This window comes from Cyphomyrmex costatus, unplaced genomic scaffold, assembly GCF_001594065.2.
Source record: "Cyphomyrmex costatus isolate MS0001 unplaced genomic scaffold, Ccosl1.0 scaffold36, whole genome shotgun sequence".
NCBI classification, from domain to species: Eukaryota; Metazoa; Arthropoda; class Insecta; order Hymenoptera; family Formicidae; genus Cyphomyrmex; species Cyphomyrmex costatus.
The window spans coordinates 1,853,761-1,877,917 of record NW_017277774.1 but is presented as its reverse complement, the minus strand read 5'-3'; the positions used below and the strand labels follow the sequence as shown (position 1 = coordinate 1,877,917).

General features: G+C 46.8%; 1 protein-coding gene across 1 annotated transcript in view; it reads right to left on the bottom strand.

Annotated features, from left to right (window-relative positions):
* The window catches only part of tara (SERTA domain-containing protein 2 taranis), a 49,821-nt gene extending 27,104 nt beyond the window's left edge, over window positions 1-22,717 (bottom strand). Inside the window, exon 1 of the mRNA XM_018543127.1 lies at window positions 22,135-22,717. Coding sequence (XP_018398629.1) covers window positions 22,135-22,155 — 21 coding nt within the window. The 5' untranslated portion in view covers window positions 22,156-22,717. The remainder of the gene's footprint in view (window positions 1-22,134) is intronic.
* Between the last annotated feature and the right edge of the window lie 1,440 nt (window positions 22,718-24,157).

Genomic DNA, 24,157 nt, shown 5'->3' with positions numbered 1-24,157 from the left:
CCCCCCCCCCCCTCCCCCCCTACCCGTCCGTCGCTCCGCCGCAGCGACCGTCTCTCGCTTGCCAGCAGCGAGCACAGTGCGCGCACCGCGTTGTTTCCCCCCTCGCCGCGCGGCCCCCCCCGCTCGCCCACGCTCCCCACTACATGCGCTTCTGCGTACAGGCTGCTCCATACACTATCGTCGAAAGCTTTTGCTCCGAGAGTAGGATGAGCGGGCGAGCGAACGGAATTTTCTCTTGCGAAGCGAAATTACACGATCACGACGTAAAGCGTCAGTCCGAAGACTCGATGCGGCTCATATTCGCGAGTCGAATGTAAATAATTTTTTGATTCGCGAAAATAAAAGAGTCTACGCTCTCTGTCCACCGCAATTATTATCATCATCGTACGTTTTTTAACTGACCGTAATAGGAAATTGGAGATGTGGGCGAAAATTGGAAATATTCCCCCAGCCAATAGACGTTTAGCGATCATTCGTGAGGAAAGGACGTTCTCTGAATCGGACCGTAGAACGCTCCGCGCCCAGTTTCCATCTACCGTATAGATTTTCTCCATCTCGTCCGAGGAGGAGTACAGTTAGGAGAAGTTTAGTCTTATGGTTTTTTGAAAAATGCACTTTTTTGAAATTGCCGTAGCGAGGAGATAGGTCGGCGAGAGACTATACGGAGGCGTGGAGAAGCAAGAGGAGGGGGTAGTTGGGAGCGGAGGTGGGACGGCAGGATGGGGAAGTGCGCGGTGGTAAATGCGCAGGTGTATGGGAAAAGTCGCTTACGCCCGTAGTAGAACCGGGGCAAAACGAATCCCGTTGAAGAGCAGCTATGGAAAATTTGCAAATTCGTGCCGGCGCGATGATGAACGTCTACCTAGCGAAAATAATTTCGCAGCGGCACAAAAACATGGAGGAAGGGAGAAAAAAAGAAAACGAGAGAGAGAAAGATGTACTTATTGCGTGAAAAGTAACCGATTCCGAAATGTCGTGCTCCGCGTCTACCACCCCCTTCGGGGGTGGGTACCCTCGCAGGTTTCGGAGTCCATTAAACCTGACCTTTTGTATCAGCGTTATATCACGAACCGCGCGCGTGATATTTTCTTGGAATTCTAATGAACGCGTTATTACTGAAACGTTATTTTCCTCGGACGTACACGCGCAGAGGTAGACCGTGTTCCATTTCGCGTTGGTGGTTATTTTAAGGGAACGTTAGAAATAAATTCTGTACCAACCGCGCTGGTAATATTACGTTAAAAGTTTTCATATGATTCCACACCATGATATAGCGTCCGGAATTTAATCAACGTTATTGAACATCATTTCATTCAATACATAAAAATGAACTCATTAAAGTTTAAATACTATTACGTAACAATGTCGTCGTAATAAAGTAAAGGTTCTAACCTTTTACTCTCAATGTATTATATTATGTTAGAAAGATAACAAGACACGTTATATACATACTCTTTTCCAGATAGATCAACATTACACTGAATACAGTTCACCAAAACTCCGTGCAAGCATAAACTCGCTGTACCAGTCTATCTTATGTGTATATGTATGACGATAATGACTATATCTATTAAATTAGACAATCTCTATTATAGATCTAAAGATCTCTGTGCGTATCGTTATCGGCAATTACTCCCGCGTGTAAAGATGTGAAACCATCGGATAGATACACCTCGATCGCCGGCACATTTCTCTTCCTATCCCCCGCGGAAATATTTAGGCGCAGGAAAGATGACCGGGGTGATCCTCGTCTAGAAGACCCGGCGTAACGTAACGCGGCTATCCAACGGGTAATTATTATTACCGGTTCGAGGTTCGTGTTGGCAATTAGAGACGGCCACCTCTAGCCACCACGGAGACCAACAACAGTAAGCGCCATTAAGCAAATAACCGCGGGATTGTTACTCGTTAGTTGGCAGTTTCAGCCGACCGTAGGCGTTCTCTCTCTCTCTCTTTCTCTCTCTCTCTCTCGTGTTGTAACCCCTTCGTCACTCGCCTGTTAAGTTCTTGCATCCACCCCCTGCAATCAGGCATCTTCATTTCTTTCACTCAACGCACTCGCATCTTTCTTCATCTTCTCGTTGCCTCCGTCTCATTCCATTTCATTCCAGTGCGCAAACGAGAGAGAGTCGATGATACACGTTCACCGTTGACGCGTGAGGGAAAAAAAAAAAAATAAAGTGCGAGCTTTTCGTATAACGAGTTACATGACGTGCACTCGCGAATGCAGAGATCGCGAGCTTATTCTCGCGGTTACGCTTCCGTGTTGTTCTTCGGCTCGGCGCACACTCGAGAGTTTTGTCCCCCGAGAGAGCGACAGTTACGAGTTAGCGGACACATGAATGCGAGTAATTATTGATGGGTATTCGGTCGAGAGAGAACTTTATTCTGCGGGAACAACTTTTAATAGTGAATGTTGTCAGCGGGCACACACTCCGTAAAGACAGAGGTCAGTAAAAGGATCCCTTTAAAGTCGCAGAGCTTCTGCGTGTATAACTCTCATAAGAGTCAGGCTTGAAAACCAAGTATCGACAAATGGTTGAATTTTATTCTTCGCTCTTGAGAATTATTCTCGGAAGAAAAGATAATGTCATGTAGAGGTTTAATAAGAGTCTTGAGTAGTCTCAGATACAAAATATATAGTTTTATTATCCAGGGTGACTGCTCTCAAAGCGACATTTTCACGTTGTGTTCCCTAATTAAGGAAGCCCCAATTTCGAAGGATTATATTTCCTTTCTCTCGAACTAGCTCGATATATACGTATTTATCGCTGAGGGAACATTGTCGAGTCTCGAACTATGTGAATCGTATTAAGCCACGGGGCCAAAGTCGGTACCAATGAACGAGCGATGGTTTTGTCAGACGACGGCGTGCACTTGCTCAAATATATATATGACTATCTCTCTCGCTTGATGATGAAGAAGACGCAGCGCCGTGCTCCGTTTCGTGGAGAACTGGAAACGTCGAATGTGCTCTCGGCGCACCTTTCTCGGGACCGACACTTGAATTTCTCGCGTCTATGCTTATACGTTTCCGAGATCGAGTTAATGCAATCGCGGCCCTGGATGGGAAGACGGGCATACTTCACGCGCGAGCATTGTGACCATTACGACCATTACGACTATTATGCATGAACGAAACAGTTGTACGTACAACGTGAATGAAACGCGTGCCGTGATATCTTCGAACACAGCTCATCCCAACACATAATTACAATGACAACGACAACCGCTGCAGTGAATTCTCTTATCCACTTGGATACTTTGTGGAATATTGGAAAAAAATTGTAACCCTGCACACACAGTTCTTTATTATAATTTCAATAATATAATATAATTAACGGGAATTGGTATCATATTAAATGCGATGCGTGCATACTCTGTCGAAAGTCCAAGGTAGAAATTATTGCCAAAGAGAATTTAATTTATTAAAAAAAAAAAAAGAGGAGGAAATATTTAAATTAAAATTTAATTCAACTAAAACATATATTAAAAACAATCTAAAACTTAACGATATCTTATTTTAATCGAGTCAAGTTATAATGGTCGAGGGGGTTGAGTCCAAAATATATTGTGGTATACTCTTCATTAATATTTCACACGTAGCTTACACATCGACTGTGTAAAGTTTACAACGATCCCTTTTCCATGAAATTTACTCGGTTCCACGTGATCTGTCAATCGTGTATTTGTCGTTCGTGGTCTAAGAATGGAAAATATCGCTGAATAATTATATCCGCGAGCAAACGGATCGCCATTCGAGTTTACGCGCGTTCGATGACCGAACGAAAATGTCGCTAAATGAAAATTGACGTAACGCGCGCACGAGGCGAAACGTCGTCGTCGTCGTCGAAACGAAGCGGCTCTCTCCGAGAGGCTGCGCGCGTTACGTGTGTCGCCGCTCGGAAAGAGCCCCGAAATTCGACGGGGCGTCGGTAATGGCATAAACTGTATACCTCGTGTTCAGCGACTTCTCTCGCGCGCGCGATATATCCAGCTCATTCTGAGTACAGCTGTGTACGGGAGAGCCGCGGGTATACGAGCACCGCGCGCTGCGTATATACGCCACGTCCATGTACGTAGATATACATAACGATACGTACCTATATACGCGCGCCATAGTTTAGCGCGGCGTGTATAAGGGTTAGGGGCGTGGTGGTAGTGGTGGTAGTGATAGTGAAGGACGGTGGTGGTAGTAGCGCCGATGTGATGAGGAGGTGCGTATGTGTGTGTGCGCGCGCGCGATGCCGGGTGCGGGAATAAACGGGGGAAGGAGGTGGGGGAATGACGGGGCTGAGGGTGGGCAGGCAGGTTGGGATCGGGGGATGGCGGCCGTTCGATAGCGGGCGCACGTGGCCGCGCTTCCCGGAGCCGCCGTCGTGGCGCCAACGTCCTATTAACCCTCCACCCGACCGATCCGCGCTCGCGGGCGCGCACCTCTACACGCACACGGATACACGTTTTCCACCCTCGCAGCTCGCGCGATACGGCACCCACCGATACGCCCTACCACCGCCACCACATGGCCGCAGGACCACCACCGGTCGAGAGAGAGAATTTCCAGCGTCGATTCGCGCAGGCGCCTAACTTACTTAAAGGACACTGACTCCTCCGCGCCGTAGCGCCCTGATGGGATCCTCTCTCTTTCTTTCCCTTTTTTGCGCTCTCCTTCCATCTCTCTCTCTCTCGCTCTCTCGCCCTCGCTCCACCTCGATACTTTTCGGAGGAGGTCGTTGAAAATAACGGCTGGCGCTCGCGCGCGCGAGAGAGAGGCGATATATTAAAACTTCGCTGGTCCGCGCGCAATCAATTTTCGTTAGCGCGAATATCTAAAATCCATGGATACTCGTGTACTCGGGCGATAGACAAGGGCGATCGAGATCTTTTATTACGGAATACTTTCGTGATTCGAGAGAATCTTATTATACGACCGAATAATGTAACGTCGAATTATATACCCGCGGTTATGGAGATCATCCCTTTGAGCAGGCAGTACCATTTTCATGATAACAAATGTCGAGCGACGGATACGCGCTTTTCCATTTTCTGAAAATTTCCGAAGGCACTTAACGGTCGCGCGCGGTGCTCTTTTGCGAATTGACATCACATCCTCTATAATGATCCCGATGATTAGGGCTCTACCGATTGCCGCACCAAGTTCGGCGATACGATCTTCTTGAGCAACAGACGAGGGGGGTTAGATAAATGGCCGCGATCGGATTATCCGCGATCGCGAGGTAGCGGCGCTCACGCGATTGAATCGTCATCGCGACTATAGAATAAAAGAGGAGGGTGAGGCGACACCCGAGTAACGCGCGTCGACGAGTGGTTGAAACCAAACTAGAGCTTATCGTACTCCGATACTATCAACTAATAGCTTTGGATTTTTTCCGCACGAGAATCTATCCACAGAAGATATGCCGAGAGAGAGAGAGAGAGAGAGAGAGGGAGTATTCATATATTAATTTTTAAAATAATTACATTTGTCATATGTTCAGTTATTTGCTTTGTTATTTGTTAATTCATTATCGCAGTATCTCGTCGCATCGTCAGTCTGCTGTCAATAGCTGTGTTCGAGGGAAAACGTATTAATATTCGCCGTTTCCGGTACCCAGTGCCGTCGGTCGTTCAAATTTAAATACCCCAAACCGAGATACACGCTCTAATCCACCCAAACACACCGTTTACATTCGTTGTAGACCATGTTACACACCATCGTTGAATTGTGCTTGCCGGATGACGCATCTCTAAAATAAGCCGGGAGACTGTACGTAATAGAAAAAAGAAGCGCGATCTACGCGAGTCCCGTGGCTACGGCTTATATATGTATCCTGCTTAACGTAACCTATCTTGTTGACAAACGTGTAATCCGTGTAATGCAAATTGTAATTTGACCGGCACAAGTTGTGACGTCCGTTGCACACTACAGGTCTGCTTTTTTACGCCTACGGCTAGACTGGACTAGAACTCTCTTTCTCGCTTTTGTCAAATATTAAATGTACACCTATCTCTCTCGCTTTGAGTTCCAAAAAGTGTACACTAGTTCAGTCACGAAAAACAAACTCTCTGTATTTGCGATCGATGAATTTCCTCGGAAGAGGAGAAAATTAGGCAAAACGTCGAAGAATTTAATGAGGGAAAGAAATGCTCCTATATTTTCCAAGAATCTTACTAAATAAAAAATTATTTTTACATTACTCATCTTGAATAATGCATTTATATTCAATTATAACATTATGTAATAACATTTTTCTAAAAAATAAATTAATATAATTTTCAATTGAACTTTTTTTTCCGAAAACCTGTAGACAATAAAAAAATCACCTAAATTCTCAAATAAACGGTTAGTCGATTAATTTTGTTTTTACGTCGAATCTGCTAAACAGACAGAATCGCATATCGTGAATCGCAGGGTGGAATCAGCAACAGTTCGAGGAGGCGACTGTATCGCCTCAGCGATCGAACTTTCGTCGGGACGAGATAGAGAGAATCGCTCCGTTCTAATTCGAAGTGGGATTCTTCGCAACCGAGTATAAAATTATACTCGAGCGAGGCGAATGGCGATCTCGGTTGCGATCGACAAACGACGACGACGACGACGACGACGACGACGACGGTGGCGGCGGCGGCGACGACGACCTAGCCTCGCGATACCCAAGCTTTCCCGCAGGATCAATGCGGACTATCAACCCTCGGTGCTATCGAGCGAGCAAGCGGAGCGGCGACGGTGACGGCGTAGCGCGCGTCGATCGCCGCTACGCCGAAGTGTACCTCGTTCACGGTACTCGTGAATGCGTCACCGCACTGAGAAATCGCGCGATCGCTCGCTCGCGAGCGTTGCGCCGCGATGTTAGACACAATGTTGCCAAATGTTAACGTTGCAGGACTGTAGTCGGTCGATGAAACGCGAAATGCAGAGAAATCTGCCGACGTTAGGGAAAACGAAAAATGTTTCACGATAAAACGCGATTCTCTCTTCTCTCTTTTACACAGGAAAGAAAATCATACACACTATCCCGAACGTTGCGTTTTACATCATGAATATTTTACTGACCAAAGAGAGAAGTGTTCGATTGCGTAATTGCCTTTTACTCGACTGAAAGCTCCGGCGTCCAAGATATCGCTTCTGGTACCGTCACCTTCCTGAGTGTTACGTGGGGGGGCCCCGCGATAATTCGATACCATCGATACTTTTGTTTTCGATAGATATTCCGCGTCTCTCGCTTCCCTCGATATATCTCTAACCAATATCAAAGACCTTCGGGGTGGTACCGCACCTGTGCGGTGTCGATGCCAAAACGTATACTTGCGGCGCTAAAAGAAGTATTGAAATGAACAAAAATACTCTGAATAATATCGATCCCGGCGAGTATCCGGCGGCGAGATACGCATACGGTATACGGTCGTGCAAAAAAACGCGGTAGAAGGAAGCCACGAGTCGGCGCGATTAAGTTGACGAAGAAATATGTACACGCGTGTGCGCGAAAAGGGGGGAAGGAAGGCCGCCGCGAAGAAGCGCGCACGCCGCAAAAACACGTTGCTTGCGTGCGGCACGGCCGCGAGGCGAGGCGAGGCGAGGCGAGGCGAGGCGAGGCGAGGCTTGCCGAGGAGAGGAGAGGAGAGGAGAGGCGAGAGACGAGGCGAAGCGAGACAAGGAGAAGTTAAGGCAAGACGAGGCGAGGCGAGGCGCTTTCGCGCGAGCGAGGACATAGCCGCGCGTGACGTCGACGCGTTGTATCGTTCGCGAAAGGTGTATCGCGGTGTGCTGCCACCTGCACGAGAGCGCGCGACTCATCGCACGTGGTTGGCCTTTCGCACGCAATAAAACGCGAGTCGCGTGCGTTGCGAAGGGTCCCCGGCAACTTGTGCGTCGCCCTCGTTATAAGACTGGAACAGCATTAAGAAAAAGAGAGGCAAACAGGAACGATAGAATGAGACCTTATGTACTCCGCTCGCGATACAGAATTTGAATGGTAGTTTTCGATATCCGGCGGAGGAAGAGGCGATATCGGATGAAAGCTACTATAAACGTGCCGGAAATATCTAAAATAAATAGGTAGTAATATTTTTGGCGGATTTTAGATATGTGCGCAGTATCCGGTAGATTAAGTTTGTAACGTTATCTGGTACATACATATACGTTACAGAAATCTTTCGACTTTTCAAGATAAGACGGATACGTGCTATTGAATTCGTAAGCGGTATTCGTACAATATCCATATCTAACACTGTCCTAAGTACGAATTTAAAATGTGTTACACACGAGCCAATCGGAGGCCGGTATTCACAGTCGGATCTAAGACCGTCTCAAGTAGACAGACTTAAGATGCACGATAAACCAATCGCAGAGCAGTGTTAGCATCTTAAGACGTTATACTCGAGACAAATAAGAATCGAGTCTGCTATATAGTCTGTTCTTAAAAGTGATGTGTCTTAAGAAGACGCTACTCTAGAGGTCAGATCCGGCCGTACTGGTCTAAAACGTAAAATTGCGAGAGTCGCAATTTGAAATAATCAAGTGAAAAAAGGATAGAAGAGGGGAAAAATGATGAACTGGGAAGAAATAGCATTCGCGTGTAAGGTACGTTCTCTCCGCCGCAAACGGTGAACGAGAGCGGGAGGCGAGGACCATCTCGTGAGGGTACTTATTGGTGAATGAGAGTGCCGATATCTGGCCTCGTCCGCGGAGTAGCCGCTTTTTACCGTCGTCGTCGCGCGCACGTTGCCGACTCCCGTTTGCATACGATAAGCACTCGTAGTTTCCCCCACCCCGGGGTCTCCCGCGCGTTTAGACGCATTCGCTATCTCACCAAAGGGAGTCCGTCTGTATGCACTTGGCAAAAGAGCGGTGCCACCTGTGTGTAGGCGCATGAATTTATAGCTCGTGGGAATGTCGCGAAGGGAGTGAGGGGGAGGGCGGAGGGCGAGGGGCGCGAGGGATGACCCGAACCACGTGGCGATCTATTTGTCACGCGAGAGCGGTCACTCCTATCGCGTTAAGTTTGGTTAGGCAATCGATGGATCTTGGCCGCGCCATTCGAACCGCGGGCGCCTTTCCGCGAGACTGAAACACTAACCGCGCGCGCGAAAGATGATATTTCGCGGATTGGACGGGTATTTCGCGTACGTGTCCCGAAAATCGGAGATGGTGGGACGAATCGCGAGGTAATATCACTCGGTTTATTCGTCAGTTTGGAAAAGTTACGCGAACATATTTTGGAACGTTCTGACGCGAAGTTACGTTGTTACGTATGTATAATTCTTCTATATATCCTCGCGAAATCAGGGCCTCGCGAATTACATTTCTCTAAATTGGAGTTCGTTAAAGATTAATCAATGATAAAAAAGAAAAAAAAAGAAGAAGATACCTTATTCGCTCTCGTCCAAGTTTTATTTGCCCGAGTTCATCAACTTTTAACGCTAAATAAATCTATAATTAAATCTCGGTTAAAATTGCGCCAAGAGAAGATCGATCCTGATTTCGTCAGAGGATTCCTCCTTCTCTCTTTCGATTTTCTCCGTAACCCGCCCCTGGAATATACCGCGAGTACGCCGAATGATGCCTAAATGCAGTCACCGAGCGAGCATGCATGGTACCGTGTTGCTCTCTTGGTGGCCTTGAAGTAAGTATCATCGCATACTGAGGCTCAAGGTAAAGGAGAGAGGTGTATAGCAAAGGGGCATAGGCCTGAGAGATCGGCTATCGGAGTCACACCCTCCTCTTTCTATCTGTCTAGCAGCCCTTTTCCGTCGTCCTTCCTGCTTCATTCTATTTCTACGTTCCTTCTTTTTGCTACCCCCGGCGCTCTACCGCCCCCGCTACCCTATCCTTTTCCTTCAATCTCCCTCCCTTCCTGTAGCTCGTTTTTCCTCCGCTCTCCCCACTGCGTTGGCCTCTTTCCTCGTGTATATACATATATATATATATATACACACACACACACACACACACACACACACACACACACACACGTATATATATATATATATATATTACTATCCTGCCGCATCCTCCTCTCGCTCCCACCACGCCAGCTCGTTTGATTCCGGTTCGATGGAATGCTATACGATCTTAGGAAGCGAAGGGAGGACAGAGTCGACGGGGGAGGGAGAGGGGAGAATAGGGGAAGACGGTGAGAGGATGAGAGAAAAAGAGGGAAAGAGAGAACATGTGGCGGAAGAGAGGTGGAGGGAGGGAAGAGAGACGGAGTCGACGGAGGAAAGACGAGAGGGGGAGGGAGTGACGAGCAAAACAAGGTGGGGGGGGGAAAAGGAGAGTGGGAGTACTGGAGGAGAGGACGAGGGATTGCGTACATGTACTTCGGTACTCTAGGCGCGCACACGGTTGATATACATACAACGTTGATCGTTAAAAGAGGATTTCCATTACCGGGTCAGTGCTGGACAGCGAAACGACGAGAGACTGTCGCGCGCGTCTCCTATGCTCGCGCAATCGCGAGTTAGCGATTAACCGGGAATGCCGGTCGTCAAAAGCGCCCGAAATTGCCACGAGTGCCGCATCTCCATACATCCCTTTGCATGTAGATGATGTAAAAATCATCTAATATTTAAGATGATAAAACCCCGTTCAACGGATATTCATGCATGAACGATACAGCCGTATAGCCTGTCTCGTGTCAGATTCCTTTTTTTTTTTTTTCATATCGCAACTCTCTCTTTTATATCTGATTTATAAGTATGTCGCAATGAGTCACAAATTTATCACATATAACGTAAAAGCTCACACAACATCAAACTATTTCAGACGCGAAAGCTTAAACGTATTACGCGTCCGCCACTTGACTGGCCCTAAATCATATGGTTTCGTGCCATCCTAAACTGGTAACGTAATCCTGTCTTAAAGGGAGTATTTCTGTCAATAGATATGTCATCGACGCTCGTTGTGTGAACGATTTGTAGGATTTGTGTCCGGATTATAAACTAGATATACTCGATTGCATCGCCAGGCGCTAATAATAAACATACGAATCGATATTGATACTGCGAGTATCTGTCCGGGATTTGCTTAACAGTATTTTTGCCAAATAATAAACTTCGAACAATTTTCAAGTATCTCTATACTTTCGTTCTCTCCCAAATCAATATACTGTTTATGAGCGAAATATTTTTCATGAAACTGTATTAAGTAGAAATATGATAAAACTTTGGACGGATATATATATTATTGTTATACTTTTGTCTACCCCTCGTAACACGATCTCGCTTGACATTCTTTGTAATTATCTATTTTTCTCAAGGAATTATAGATTGCACGTATTTCGGTACTTTTCACCTTTCGATTCATTATGCATCCATTATTGTACGACATAGTTGCATGCGGAGTTCCGCAAAAAGCGGCAGGCAAGAGTTGGTTATAGTAAAATGTACAGTGCGATATAGTATAATATCCATACAGTATAGGTGTATAAAGCGTCAATGTACCTACAATGTAACATAAATATTCATCTCCCGACGAAAACATCGGTGTGTAAAAACAATATTTTAATCAATTATACTAGAAATATTAAAAAAAAAAAAAAAAAAGGGCGAAAAATACAAAGCTAAACATTCCGGTTCATTAACATCAAAATACACACAAAGTATCTTTCATAGCGTGCCGAAATTAGATCGATGCGAGACATTGCTAAAATATCGCGTTTCCTTCAGATTCCCTAGAAGCTACGAATCCATCAATGATTCACGACGGTGCGCGATTCCTTAATTCGTCGAACATATAGCGGGGGCCAAATTTAGCGGCAGAAGCGCTGACGCATCGGTCGAACTCCGAGTGTCTCCGACTGCAGCAGCGACGAGGAAAAACATCGAAGCCACCGTGACGTCTCGTGCGTCACGGTACGGCTCCAACTGGTGTTCGCAAGTGTCCGTGACACTCGTCGGAAAGCCGCCACCTCGCGCGCGGCGGGACGATACACGCGTATATCACGTAAAGATATAGGCGCCACGCGGCTCAACATGCGGTGCGGTGCGGTGCGACGCGACGACGGCTCCTTCAAACGGCGCTATCCACGTGGTTCCTAAACGCCCCTCCCTTCGTGTTTACGATCCCTTCTACGATCCCGCCCGCCCGCCGCTCGCCGCACTGTCGCATACCTAGCCCCTCTTTTTACCGATAGGGAAGGTAAACAGCCGTCGAGTGTCACCTGTTTATTACTCGTACGCAAATAGGCTTCATTCATGGTCACCGTCATGCTACGAGCGCGCATAGCGCTCTAATCCGGAAATGTTTACGTTTACGAGCAGTACGGCGGGCGCCTCAGGTGGTGCCGTCCTCTCCCTAATTCGAAAGTCTTCGACCTTTTGCCTTCATTCGCGATTCGGGAATGCGCGGAACGTATTCTTATGTATGTATTTGACAGTAAGAGAAATAGTCCCGTTTTTAAATTTCAAATTGTTCAGAGAATCTATACTCTCGCGATTACTAAATTTTATTATTTCATATAGATATTCGTCCCATCTTGAGACACCAGCGATAATTATTTTTCATACTATACGTACGAATTTCTCCGCGTTTACTTTTGACGCTCGGATGAAAAAAATAAGAGACGTAATGTAAAACTTGACTCGGTATTATTGAATTTACAGTGCAATGTTCGTTGCGTTAGGGGAAACAATGAAAAAGCAAAAATATTACAAAGAGTAGTATTACGTAAAAGAAATATCGTAAAGTGATATAACGATACTAATGAGAAGGGGGACCGCATGCTCATCAATGTTAATTGTGACAGGATTACGTTCTTCAATTTCTCGTCATCTGAGTTTCCGTTTCATTCCGTATGAGGCATGGCCTCACCGTCCGTCCGACGGATGCGAATCTCCGCCGCGCGAACCTCGTCGGCAACCGAGCCGAAACCGACTGAGCCGCGGAATAGAAGCAGCGACGGTGACTACACGACGACGACAACAAAGTGCATCGCTCGTTGCACCGCGAGCGAGAGCGCCGCGGGGAAGAGAGATTACAGGCAGGGAGCGAGAAAGAGGAAGAAGCGAGGCGAGGCGAGGCGAGACGCACAACGAGGTGAATCTCCAGTGTGGTCGAAAGGGATGGATGCGGAAAAGCACGAGGGGCAGCATAGGGCAACGGGGCGGGAGGAGAACACGGCGCGGGGCGGCGGGGAGCGGGTACATATAGTGCGCCGGTTATGTCGGAGTGTGGTGGAGGGAGAGACATCTACAATGCACCCGACATGCACACACACACACATGCGCGCACGCACACACATTCGAGACGAATTCACGAACTTCGGTCGGCTCTCTCGTAGTCTCCACCCTCCCCCTTCCCACCGTGGGAAGCCTCTTCCCCAGCGCGTCACCCAGCGGGGAGCGTTGTCTCTCTCTCTCTCTCTCCCCCCTCCCCCTCCCTCCCTCCCTCCTCGAACTCCCCCGATCCTCCCGGTCATGTGTGTTTATACCGCACTTTATGGTACATACGTACGTACCGTGTACCGTATATACATCGCTCTCGTGACGAGCGTAACGCGAGAACCTCTCTCACGCATACGCGCGAGTCCTTCGTACGGCGCGCGCCGTAGAAAGTACATAAACCGTCCTCATTCACGTCGATATCGTCAACTGTTGCTTCCTCCGTCGTCGCGCCTGTGGGTAAACCACCGACACCGCGTGTGTCCCGCGTGTTAAGGCTCGTTCCAAGAGAGGCACGCGACTCTTCGAACGTAGGGTGGGAGGAAACCGAACGACCGTCGAAGATTAAACTATATCCCGCTGCGTGGAAAGATCCTATCTGGCGAGTACGCCTAGGAATGTGTCCTTCGTCGGGGTCTCTTTGTCGAACAATGAGGTTCTTCCAAAGAAAAGAAAAATAAAAATAACGATTTTGACATTAGACGTCTCCATTTGACTGACCGCAACCTAGACGATGACTAAGCGATTCACAGTAAATCACTGTGACAAACAAGTCGATGACAGACCAGCAATTTTTCTTGTTGACACAACAGACAAGAGTCACTGACACCGCTGCCACGTGGACAGCAATGTCCTGCCATGAGTTCAGGAGCAGCAGGTGCCATTGTGTCCCAAAGGCGCCCCCGCCACCGTAGGCCGATTCCTGCTAGCCATTAACTGGCGGTGGGCGTGAAATTCACCCGTACAAAAGGCTCGCGGCGGAGTCTCGTTAAATGGAGAGGGAAGAAAACGGGGCCGCGAAACTCTCCGTTCACATCTCCGTTCTCTCTCCCCCTTTCTTTCTCTCTTTGTCTCTCACCCTATGTGTCTTCTCCTCTCCCTGTTCTCCTCTCTTCTCACGTTTAACCTTAACCTACCGCAAGAGGACTAGAGAGTTTCGCGCGGCGCGCGACTCCATCAGAACGCGACGCATCCCCGGAAGCCGAAGGTTCGCGAGATGTGCGCTGTGATTTAAGCTCGACCCGTGAATTTAGGACACTCGCAACCGCTAACCTTAACCTTTGTATGAGCAGTGCGATGTACGAGACAGTATACTATAGTAAACTATGCTATGTTCTCTCGAAACGAATATCATTCACTTTTTTACAGATACGATAAAAGTATGACACGTTTAATTCACGGCGTCTATTACGTGTTTGAATCGTAAGACAAAAGTACATACACTGTATGTACGGAATCTGTATCTATTTGCCGTAATATCAAAGTTGATAAACTTTTTGCCAAAGATTTAAATCGTGAAAAATACCATTTTATTCCTACACCTCATTTTTAACTACCTATATTATTATATTCCGCAATTACGATTATATCGCGATAATACGTAATAAATTTATAATTCTGGCTTGCAAAGTGTGAGCAAGAAACCGGCAAAAAACTATTGAGCAAAGGAGTTTCTTCATAGATGATATAAAACTACATCGTTCTATGCGTCTTTCCACGAGTTTACCAAGTATCGCTAACGGTTACTTTTACGGAAGATTCCCGTGGACGGAATCGCGCGAGAAAAGATGAGAGAGAGAGAGAGACGAGGCCGGACAAAATCCGCTATTCTTCCATTTAACTGGTCGCACTATGAGTGTTCCATTCAGATAAACATAATTTCTCGTTTTATGATTATATATGAAATATAGTCGATAACTCGAAGTACTTTCTTATGATGTGTAATATACATAACGTACGTATACAGTCTCCTATTTTTTTTTTTTTAGTATTATCATCTTACGAACGAATAATGAGGTGGCAGAGTATTAGAAAAGAATTAATTAAGTGTACATGTGCGCGAGCGGTGAGTTTCGCGCGTTTCTACTTTCTAACTGAACGTACCCTTTGTTTCGGCGCGGTTTATCGTTCTACATTAATGCTAGAAAGATGGAAAATAAAGCGCGTTTCTCGAGCGAGTCTTTCAAATGGCAGAAGCAGACCTCGTTCCTGTAAAACTAGGTTTTATCGTTGTTCCCAGATATAGAGTTTATTTTACCGAAATACGATAAGTTCTAACAATCGAGAATTATTTCATATTCCAATGACGGAATTATAATTTGTAAAAGTCTTCTTCTCCTTCTCTTCCACCGTCTAGTTTTCTCTGAAGCTAAAACCGTCAAAGAAGACAACTTGTTTAAAGAAAGAAAAGAAGAAGAAAAACTGAGAGATCACAATTCTTTAAAAAAAATTGTACAGCATCGATAAAAACTTCCGAAGAATTTATGCGTGTCTATATAACATGAACTAAGAATGCAGTTTTTCCTTTATCGAGAACAAATTGTGCGAAAGGATCGATGATACTTTCATCTAAATCCGGTGAAAGAAAGAGGGATGAATCGGGAGGAGAGATTCCGCACACTGAAACGTCTTTCGATACTGATCGCGCGCTCTCGTACGCTCGCGCATGATTGACGTATCGATTACGCCGGGCGAATTTTTCAATCGCCGCGCGGACCGCTCACGTAACGTAAACAAAACAATGCGCGACGACGCGATGCTGATGCGAGGCGCGTACGATGCACCACGTGCCTCGATGTCTCCGTCGGCGGAGGGGGATCATTGGAGGTGGGGTCGGGTGGAGACAGACAGCGGACGCGTTACAATATTCGTAATTCGTGATTCATCGATCCCGCAGACGGTACGCTATAACATGCGCTCAGACATTTTTATGCCACGTGTTCGCTTCGAATTTTATTGGCGAATTACGACAAAACGCGATCTGAATTCGCGTGAACTTTTTTTACGCGGACATTCTGCTCTCGTATATACGTCACATTGTTTAGAACAGGGCATTACTTTAGCTCCGAAAGTCACAAAGTCACCGACGCAACAAAATTCAATGTAAAGACACATTTCAGGAATCGTAAACTCTGTAAAATGTGCATCTAAGCGATGCGCACAACACTTTAAGCGCAGTTGTAAGTGGCTGTAATTGTGAAAACTCACCAATCAGCCGAATACGCGACTGTGATTGGTCAATTCTTACAACCACATTATGCAATTGTAGAATAGGCTTTACGGTTTCTACCGTGATCGGCCAATTCGCTTACGTGTTACTGCTAAGTTTTTTTTACGTACCATTGTTCTTATAGACCCCGCCCTTATACGCGCTTGAATTTTTTCTGGCAGGATTAGAACAACAAAGAAAAGGAGTGTTTCCAAATATTTCGAAGCGACTTTAACGTAATCTATTCATATTAAATTATTTACGCGCGTACATCAACGGTTGAAAACCACTGTGGTGATAACTTTTATCCGAGACACGCGCAAGATGACCGAAGGAAAGAGAGCACAAGTCAAGAGCGAAGCTGCGTCAGAAGGTCACCAACTCAATCGCGACGTTGTTAACGATACGTTTTGCTTAACGAACGATACGATATCGAAAAAGCGCCGATACTGCAGAAATATATTGCTCATATCCAAGATGTGCATCGACAACGATAAATACGACGAAGAGCAAGGTTTAAAAAAAAAAAATAAAGAATTTCTCCTGCTTTTTTATTTAAAAGAGTGCAAATAAAAAATTAAAACTATCATAAGCGTGTAATAAAAAGGCATGATTTTTTTTAGAAAGAGAGAGAGAGAGAGAGAATTGAGACACGGGGATTTCCGAAACTTTAATTCTAATACAAAATTCCATCGCCCAATGTCCAGGAAAATACGTGGCAAACGACAAGAGCATAATGATCGTCGTGTCATCTCTTGCTGAGAAGCACTCAAGATTTCATTTATCTATGCGGTATCAACGGACGCATTTAGTGACACGAAGCATCATTCTATCTTCCTCGCCATTCAACGAGGGTAACAAAAAGATGGAACGGCGCTCGTGTCAACTCGTGTCACCCTACACTGGAAACTATATCCAAGGAGTCTTGGAGGACCGGTCTTGGCGCGATCAAAGAAGACAAATGAATTTGGTTACGAGTCGCGATCAGCGGGCACGCGCGCGCGGGAACAGGCTCCGGGGTAACTCGTGGCCGCTTCTCATGCATTTAAAACGGGGACGCCGGCCGTAAATCACGCGGTTAGAGCGGAGCCCAGCCGCGTAGCGTAACGACGGAGGTGTCCGTCCGTCCGTATGTACGTTCGTACGCCTCGTCTCGTGGTTGCCGCCGCCACCGCCGCCGCCACGTGGTTTCTGCGGCAAAACTATGCGGCCACCGCCGCACGCCGGCCCGGCGAATTTATGAATGGGAGAAGCCTATTGACAGATCGCGCGTCGATAACTCTCTCGTTAATGGCCCGTGATGGTGGGCGCACGAGGGCCGGCGGGACGAAGGAGGCGGCGGTGCACGGAGGGAGGGTGGGAAGTAGGGGAAACTTGGACTCACTTTGTACTGACTGGCGGCGCGCCGTGCCGACGGGCCGTTGCGATATGCAGCAGAGCGATCCAAGGTAAACGCGCGCGGGAACGCGAGTTCCGAAATCGATCCGAAATAATGCATCGCGGAGTATAGCACGCGCTTAGCGCGTTCATCCCTCGTGGAAGAGAGATCTGATTTTGCGAGCGCGCGCCGTTATACATTATAAACTTCTTCCCACCACGAGGGAGTTAATGTTACTCGATAATTTGACACTGCGTTAAAAAATATATATATATGTGTGTGTGTGTGTATGAGAAAGAAAGAGAGAGACTTTTTATTATGTAATATTGGTATAAAAATCAAAGAATTTCCGCGCACTCTTTACCGTCGCTTCATCACTTTTGGGGGCCGAACTGTTTTCGAGCGATTAATAAAGCGAGATTCGTTCTCATATGCAATCTCGGACTATTACGGGATTAGCGTACACGTTTTTGGTCAGCGGTTTGCCTCTCGGCATCAAATCAAACGCGTGGTCCGGTATCGCCACGCCGCTTACGTCGATAATACGGAAATACATCGCGGGCAGAAATAGATTTCGCGGAGGAGTCGTGTCACATACGTTGCAGTATCCGGTGAATCGATGATACTTCTGTTTATATACGCATTTCGATAAAATTGGTCGACGCAGAAGTTCAATAAGTTAGCCTGCGTTACTCGGTGTGATGCTCACTCGGTTTGCGCGAAACTGGAGTTTGTTTATCGTCGACGAAATTCAGAGACTCAGCAAGAAGCTAAATATACGCGCGCTAATGTGAAAAAATGCAGATTATATTTTCACATAAGGCTGGTAAGAATATTTTGAGAGTTTATTCGATGTGCATTGGTTGGTTCTTTTTTTTTTTATCCAATCTCCGTATTAAAATTATAGTCCGAAATACATAATTGGAAATGATTGAGATTAAATTGATATTAAAAATGTTTATCGCTCTTGTTTTAAATATTGAGTGAAAATATATCTGCATGTTTTTGTGCAGAGAGATTGTATAAATCATTAAAACAATTACAATAAATACCATGTACAATTTATTATTGAAGGTTCAAAATTAAAGGTTAATTTAGAGATAAAAATATTCACGACGAATTAATTTACAAGTACTCTTTTTCTTCTTTTTTAGTGTCTCTTACGATACGAAAAGGAATATTTTTAACTGTACAATATGATAGTAACATTATATAAAACTGGCTGGATTTATGACAAACCCTAACATTATTTAGAATATTATTATTTTATTGCATTATCTCACTGATTTAAATATAAACAATTAAATTCCAACTCAATATTTCCAGTCAGACCAATAATGCTATAAAATGGTCCACTTAAAAAAAAAGTGGCTGAAAAGTGGGAGCTTAGCGAGTGATAAAAAATCCATCACTATTATACTGTTACGTAACACATACATACTATTACTTAATTATAAAGTCAAAGGTTACGAATATCTCGTATTTCACGTGCTCGTCGGATATTGAAGGACGGTCTTATAATAATCTCTCTTTTAAATTTATAATAAACCCTGTTTCTAGAACCAGTTTACACCGCGCCGCGGTGACTGAATAGACGAGGGATTCATCCAGGCAGGGAAGGGTTAAGAGCGCGGGCGCGAATTTTTCCGTTCAAGTTTAACGATGCGCCGGCAACACGCGCATACCGAGACAACCATTTGTCGCGTACGACACACGAAACCACGTGGAAAAACTGGCTGGTTTTGTCGGTCATCGGGCCACCGGCCGTCGGAAGCGCCGAAAAACCCTCTCTTCTCATCTCTTCCTCCTGCTCTCCTCCACCCTGCCTGTACCCGCGCCACCTTCATCCCCTAGACTCGCTGTACACCGCTGATTTATCGCCATCCAAATTTTGGCGCGTCCGCTCTACGTTCGCTATACGCCAGTTTTAAGCAAAACCACGACGCTCGTCCGTCGGCGAGTAGAAATCACCGATTACTTTCCTCTACGTTCGATGAAAATCATTGTTAAAGTCCTTAATCTGCTCTCTCGCTCGACAGTCAAATCTTATCTAATTCTAAAAAGACGTAAACGTAAGCGAGATATCGAGAAATATTCCTATACATGACATTTGTTTTCAATATTCGTGTCGATTTTACTTTGAAAGATGTTCAACCTCCGAGAGTGTTGACGAATTTCGAAATCTTTCGCTAATTCCTCTCGATCCTATCCTGAACGGTACAAGATACTGTTTACACGTTTCGTTGTGGATCATTTAGCCTGAATGGTCTGAAAAAGTATCCAAACATAATTCCACTACATTTAACGTTTCTTTCATCTCGTTTCGGACAGCTCTATTATACAATAGAAATGTATCGTTGAAAGCAAACCACGTTGAGGTGTATATCTTTACGGTATAATTTCACAAGAATGAACTCGCAAGTCATGCAAACAAAATCGTATGCTAGTGATCAACACTCGAAGAGTGTCATATGATTATCGGGAATTATCATCTCTGCTTTCAATACCGACGACCCGCAGGTGACAAATCGATTCCTAATTTTAGCCCAAAAGAGTTAAAATTTTGACGCGGTAATGTCGGAGTTAAAAAAAAAAAGAAGTGATATAACAGACGGAGGGAAAGCATTCTGATTAGTTTCAAAATTTAACAGTCTCATTTATGTGGCAAATGAAGTTTGCGAATAATAATTTTCTAATTATAAATTGTAGTTTTACATTCAATTTTGTATCCCGCAATATACACACAATCGTTGCGCGAAGAATATGGAATGTATTCGGTGGAACGTTATTCGCAAAATCTTTCACGAGCTCGGTGCAAAGACGCGAACAGATTCGTTGGTCTAAATAACGCATGTGACGGTAACCTTTCGCGGTGAGAAATATCTCTGAAAACAATTCGGATGGCACAGAATTATGACTCGTGCGCGCTCTCTACGTGGATTACGATTCGACGATATCGCGCCCCTCTCCTTCGATTTTGTCGCAAAACATTTCGCGCCGCTCAAAGACCTCGTGATGAAAAACAATCGCTCGGCAGAGAGAGAGAGAGAGAGGGACAGGATGAGGGAGGAAAAAGGAAAAAGGACGAAAGTGAGGGGGAGAGAGAGAGAGAGACCGGGGGAAGAGGGGGAGAGGGGGAGAGATGCAGCAAAAGCGAATATGTCTTTAAAAACACCCCCCTAGACCAGATCGGGTTGTTGTCGTCGTGGTAACCATGACGACGCTGCCCCTTGATGGTTGGTTATAACCGTATCCCCACCAGGCGTCTCCGTAGCCGACGCTAGGTTTCCTCTCCCCGACCCGCCGGCGCGCTCCATCCTCCCCACTCGCCTCCGCCGCTCTCCGGGGTACCCCCCTTCCCCTCCCCTCCCCTCCTCAACTCTCCCTCCTCCTCCACCCGTCGCAAAGCGCCCACCGCGCTATCAAGCTGCCGCTGTCGCTCGTTCTCCACCCCCCCCTCTACGCGCGCTCCCCGCTGACTCCACGGCCCACACGGTACGCAAGCCACCTCGTCGTTCCCCCTCGGCGAGCTTCGCCTCGTCATCCTCTCTCGCGGCCGCCCTCCTGCCACCCCCCGCCGGGCCAAGGAAACGCGGGATCGCTTCGAATTCAAACTACCGAACACGAGGTTACCACGCGTCAAATCTGACACTTGGTTCGTCCTAAGCGTGGGGGCCGTGTTAGAGTCTCGTGCTCGCCGCGTAGATTTTTCTTTTTGTTCTTTTTTCGCTCGTGATTTCCGAAAGCGAGCGAGTGAGCACGGAAACGTCGATCGATTTTCGAGAACGACACGTTTAAGCGCGCGATGCGGCGCGCGAACGAACGGCGAGTCCTCGTTTCTTATCCCTTTTTTTTGCCGCGCGCGTTCGCCTTTTTCTATACTCAAAGAAAGACAGCTCCGACTAGTCACTCGACGGAGGAAACTTTTCCGACCAGCGAAATTCCAACGGTATTCGCGGAACGGATTGTTGAGAGCGCGCGAGACGTCGGGCGTTGAAAATTTTTCCTCAAGAGAGAGAGAGAGAGAGAGAGAGAGAGAGAGAGATCTTCACGACGTTCTAAGAAGAGAAAAAAAGAAGAAAAAAAAAAAGCCGAAAAAGTCCCAACTCGAGGAAAATACTCGAGTCGCGCGCGCTCCTCTTGCGATCGCGCCGCTGAGAGCACAGAGCGCGATCACGTAACTCGTCGCTCTCCTCGACCGGCACGTAACGCGGAAACGCGCGGCACGCGTGTCGTACACGCCGTAGGAAGGGAAACGCACACGGGGGAGCGCGGGAGTGCGCTCCGAAGGAGGGGATAGGGGGTTGCGGGAAAAAAGGACGGCGGCCGAGCGGCGCACGCGAGAGCAAGAGAGTACGATGCGCGCGGAACCGCGCGCGAAACTCACCTGACTGACGTCGCACCACATTATTATTTCGCTGACACTGACGACAGCATCTTGGTACGCTGCTGCTGCACTGCCGCGCACGGTGCTACCGCGACGGTCCGTTTTTTCCTTCGCTCTCCGCGTGACTTGGAGATTCGTCGTGAGAACGGAGAGAAAAGTAGCCGGAACCGACCGACGGCGGCGGTACGTGGAACCGAAGTTCCACGTTACTTCGGCCGTGGGCACGATGAAGTCCTGTTCCGCAAATGCCCGTCCTCTCTCTCTCTCTCTCTCTCCCTCCCACTCTTTCTCGCTCTCTTTCTTCTCTCTCTCTCTCTCTCTCTCTCGCTGTCTTTCACGCTCTCTCACACTGTGTCTTTTCTCACTCCTCGTCTCTCTTTCTCGATACGTGTCCGTTAGCGTTACGTTATTTTCTTTCTTTTCTTCGATTATATGCAATTCACAGTCTCACGAAAAAAACGCACTGCGCGACGTTAAGTGTCGGCCGCCGGTAGCCCGGTTAGCTCCTCAAGTAACATCGCACGGTCACTTCGAACAGATGACAACGCGACTGTCATCGACACACACGACAGCAGCTAGCTGGCCATGCAAAGCATTACTGAATACTCTAACAACACTCCTCGCCGAGTAGCGCCGCTCGGTTTTCCCCCGAACGCGCGCTCGGCCGTTTCCGCCGGCGTTCGGCCCACCTGCACTCCGACACGAACGTCAGTGCCGTAGACCGGCGTCCAAGCGCCACCGTTCTTGCCGCGCAACGCGCGCTTTGTGTCCATCGAATTTCGTATCGACGCAGAAACACTATGATGCGACGTACGATCGTAATTCGGGTAGCGCCGCCAGATCGTCTAGAAACGATTCGTTATCACGACTCTCGCGAAATCGGCGTCAATCTACACGGTTCTTTCTTTCTTTTTTTTTTCTTTTTTTTTAAGAAAGAGAACGAACCCGCTCGAATTATGTTTCGATGTGACGGTAACATATGCTCGCAGCGTTCTTAACGTGACATTTTGAGAGAGAAAAAGTCGATCGCTCGCAGCAGGGCGCACACAATGCCATATTGTTAGTGCGCCTCGAACGGCCTGATGTAATTGATATAAATGGAAGGATACGTTTCATTCACGGCGCGTAAATTAATTACATAATTAATATCGGATTTAATATATCGTAGGACTGTGTATATGTCACTCTGACCGTTCGCGAAAGGAAATTCATTGTCGAAGTGTGCGCAGCTTTTCAGGTGTAAACAATGCTTTTATGTCGAATGATTGGTGGCGCTCATTAGCGCCGCGAGATGGACGAGGAGGGGTTGCGTCGCGGGTACATAATAATAAAAGAATGAGATTCTCTCGAGAATCCGCGTTTTAAATATCCTCTCTCTCTCTCTCTCTCTCTCTCGGAAAGTTCCGCGCGCTCCCCGCGATCGAGAAAAATCGTTCGAGAAAGTCCGTGATAGTGCGGGCCGGTCGATGAAAGTTATCGGAGAACGGATCGGCGACGCGGTCGCTGAAATATTTCAGCGACGCAGCAAAAACTCAAAACGACTTTGCGAGCGCGCAGCCCGCGCGCGGATCGCGCCGCGACGACGTGCCGCTTAATATCTTACGAGACGACCGAGATAGCACGGTTCAATCGCGCCACTGCGCGACGCCATCAGGACCTTGCGGCCGGCAAGGTAATCACGCGCTCGCGAAGCGTACTGCCGCGCGAAAACGGCGGCGGAACGTTTTCCTCTCCGTCGCGAAAATCGAAAAAGATTCGTCGAGAGAGTCCAATTGTTCAATTACCTTTAATATTCATCAATATATCTATCCATCTAGCCTGCACGTATATGTGCCACATATGCGCGCGCGCGTCTGTGTGTATAAATAATATGTTCGATATTCTCTTTCGCTCCGCGCGATATTATTTATCGATATACGCTCGCGATATTGCGTCGAAATTAACATGGAATTATTGCAAGATGATTGAAATGAGAATGACATAATTAATTTACTCGAAAGGAGAATCTGCTTTGTTATAGATT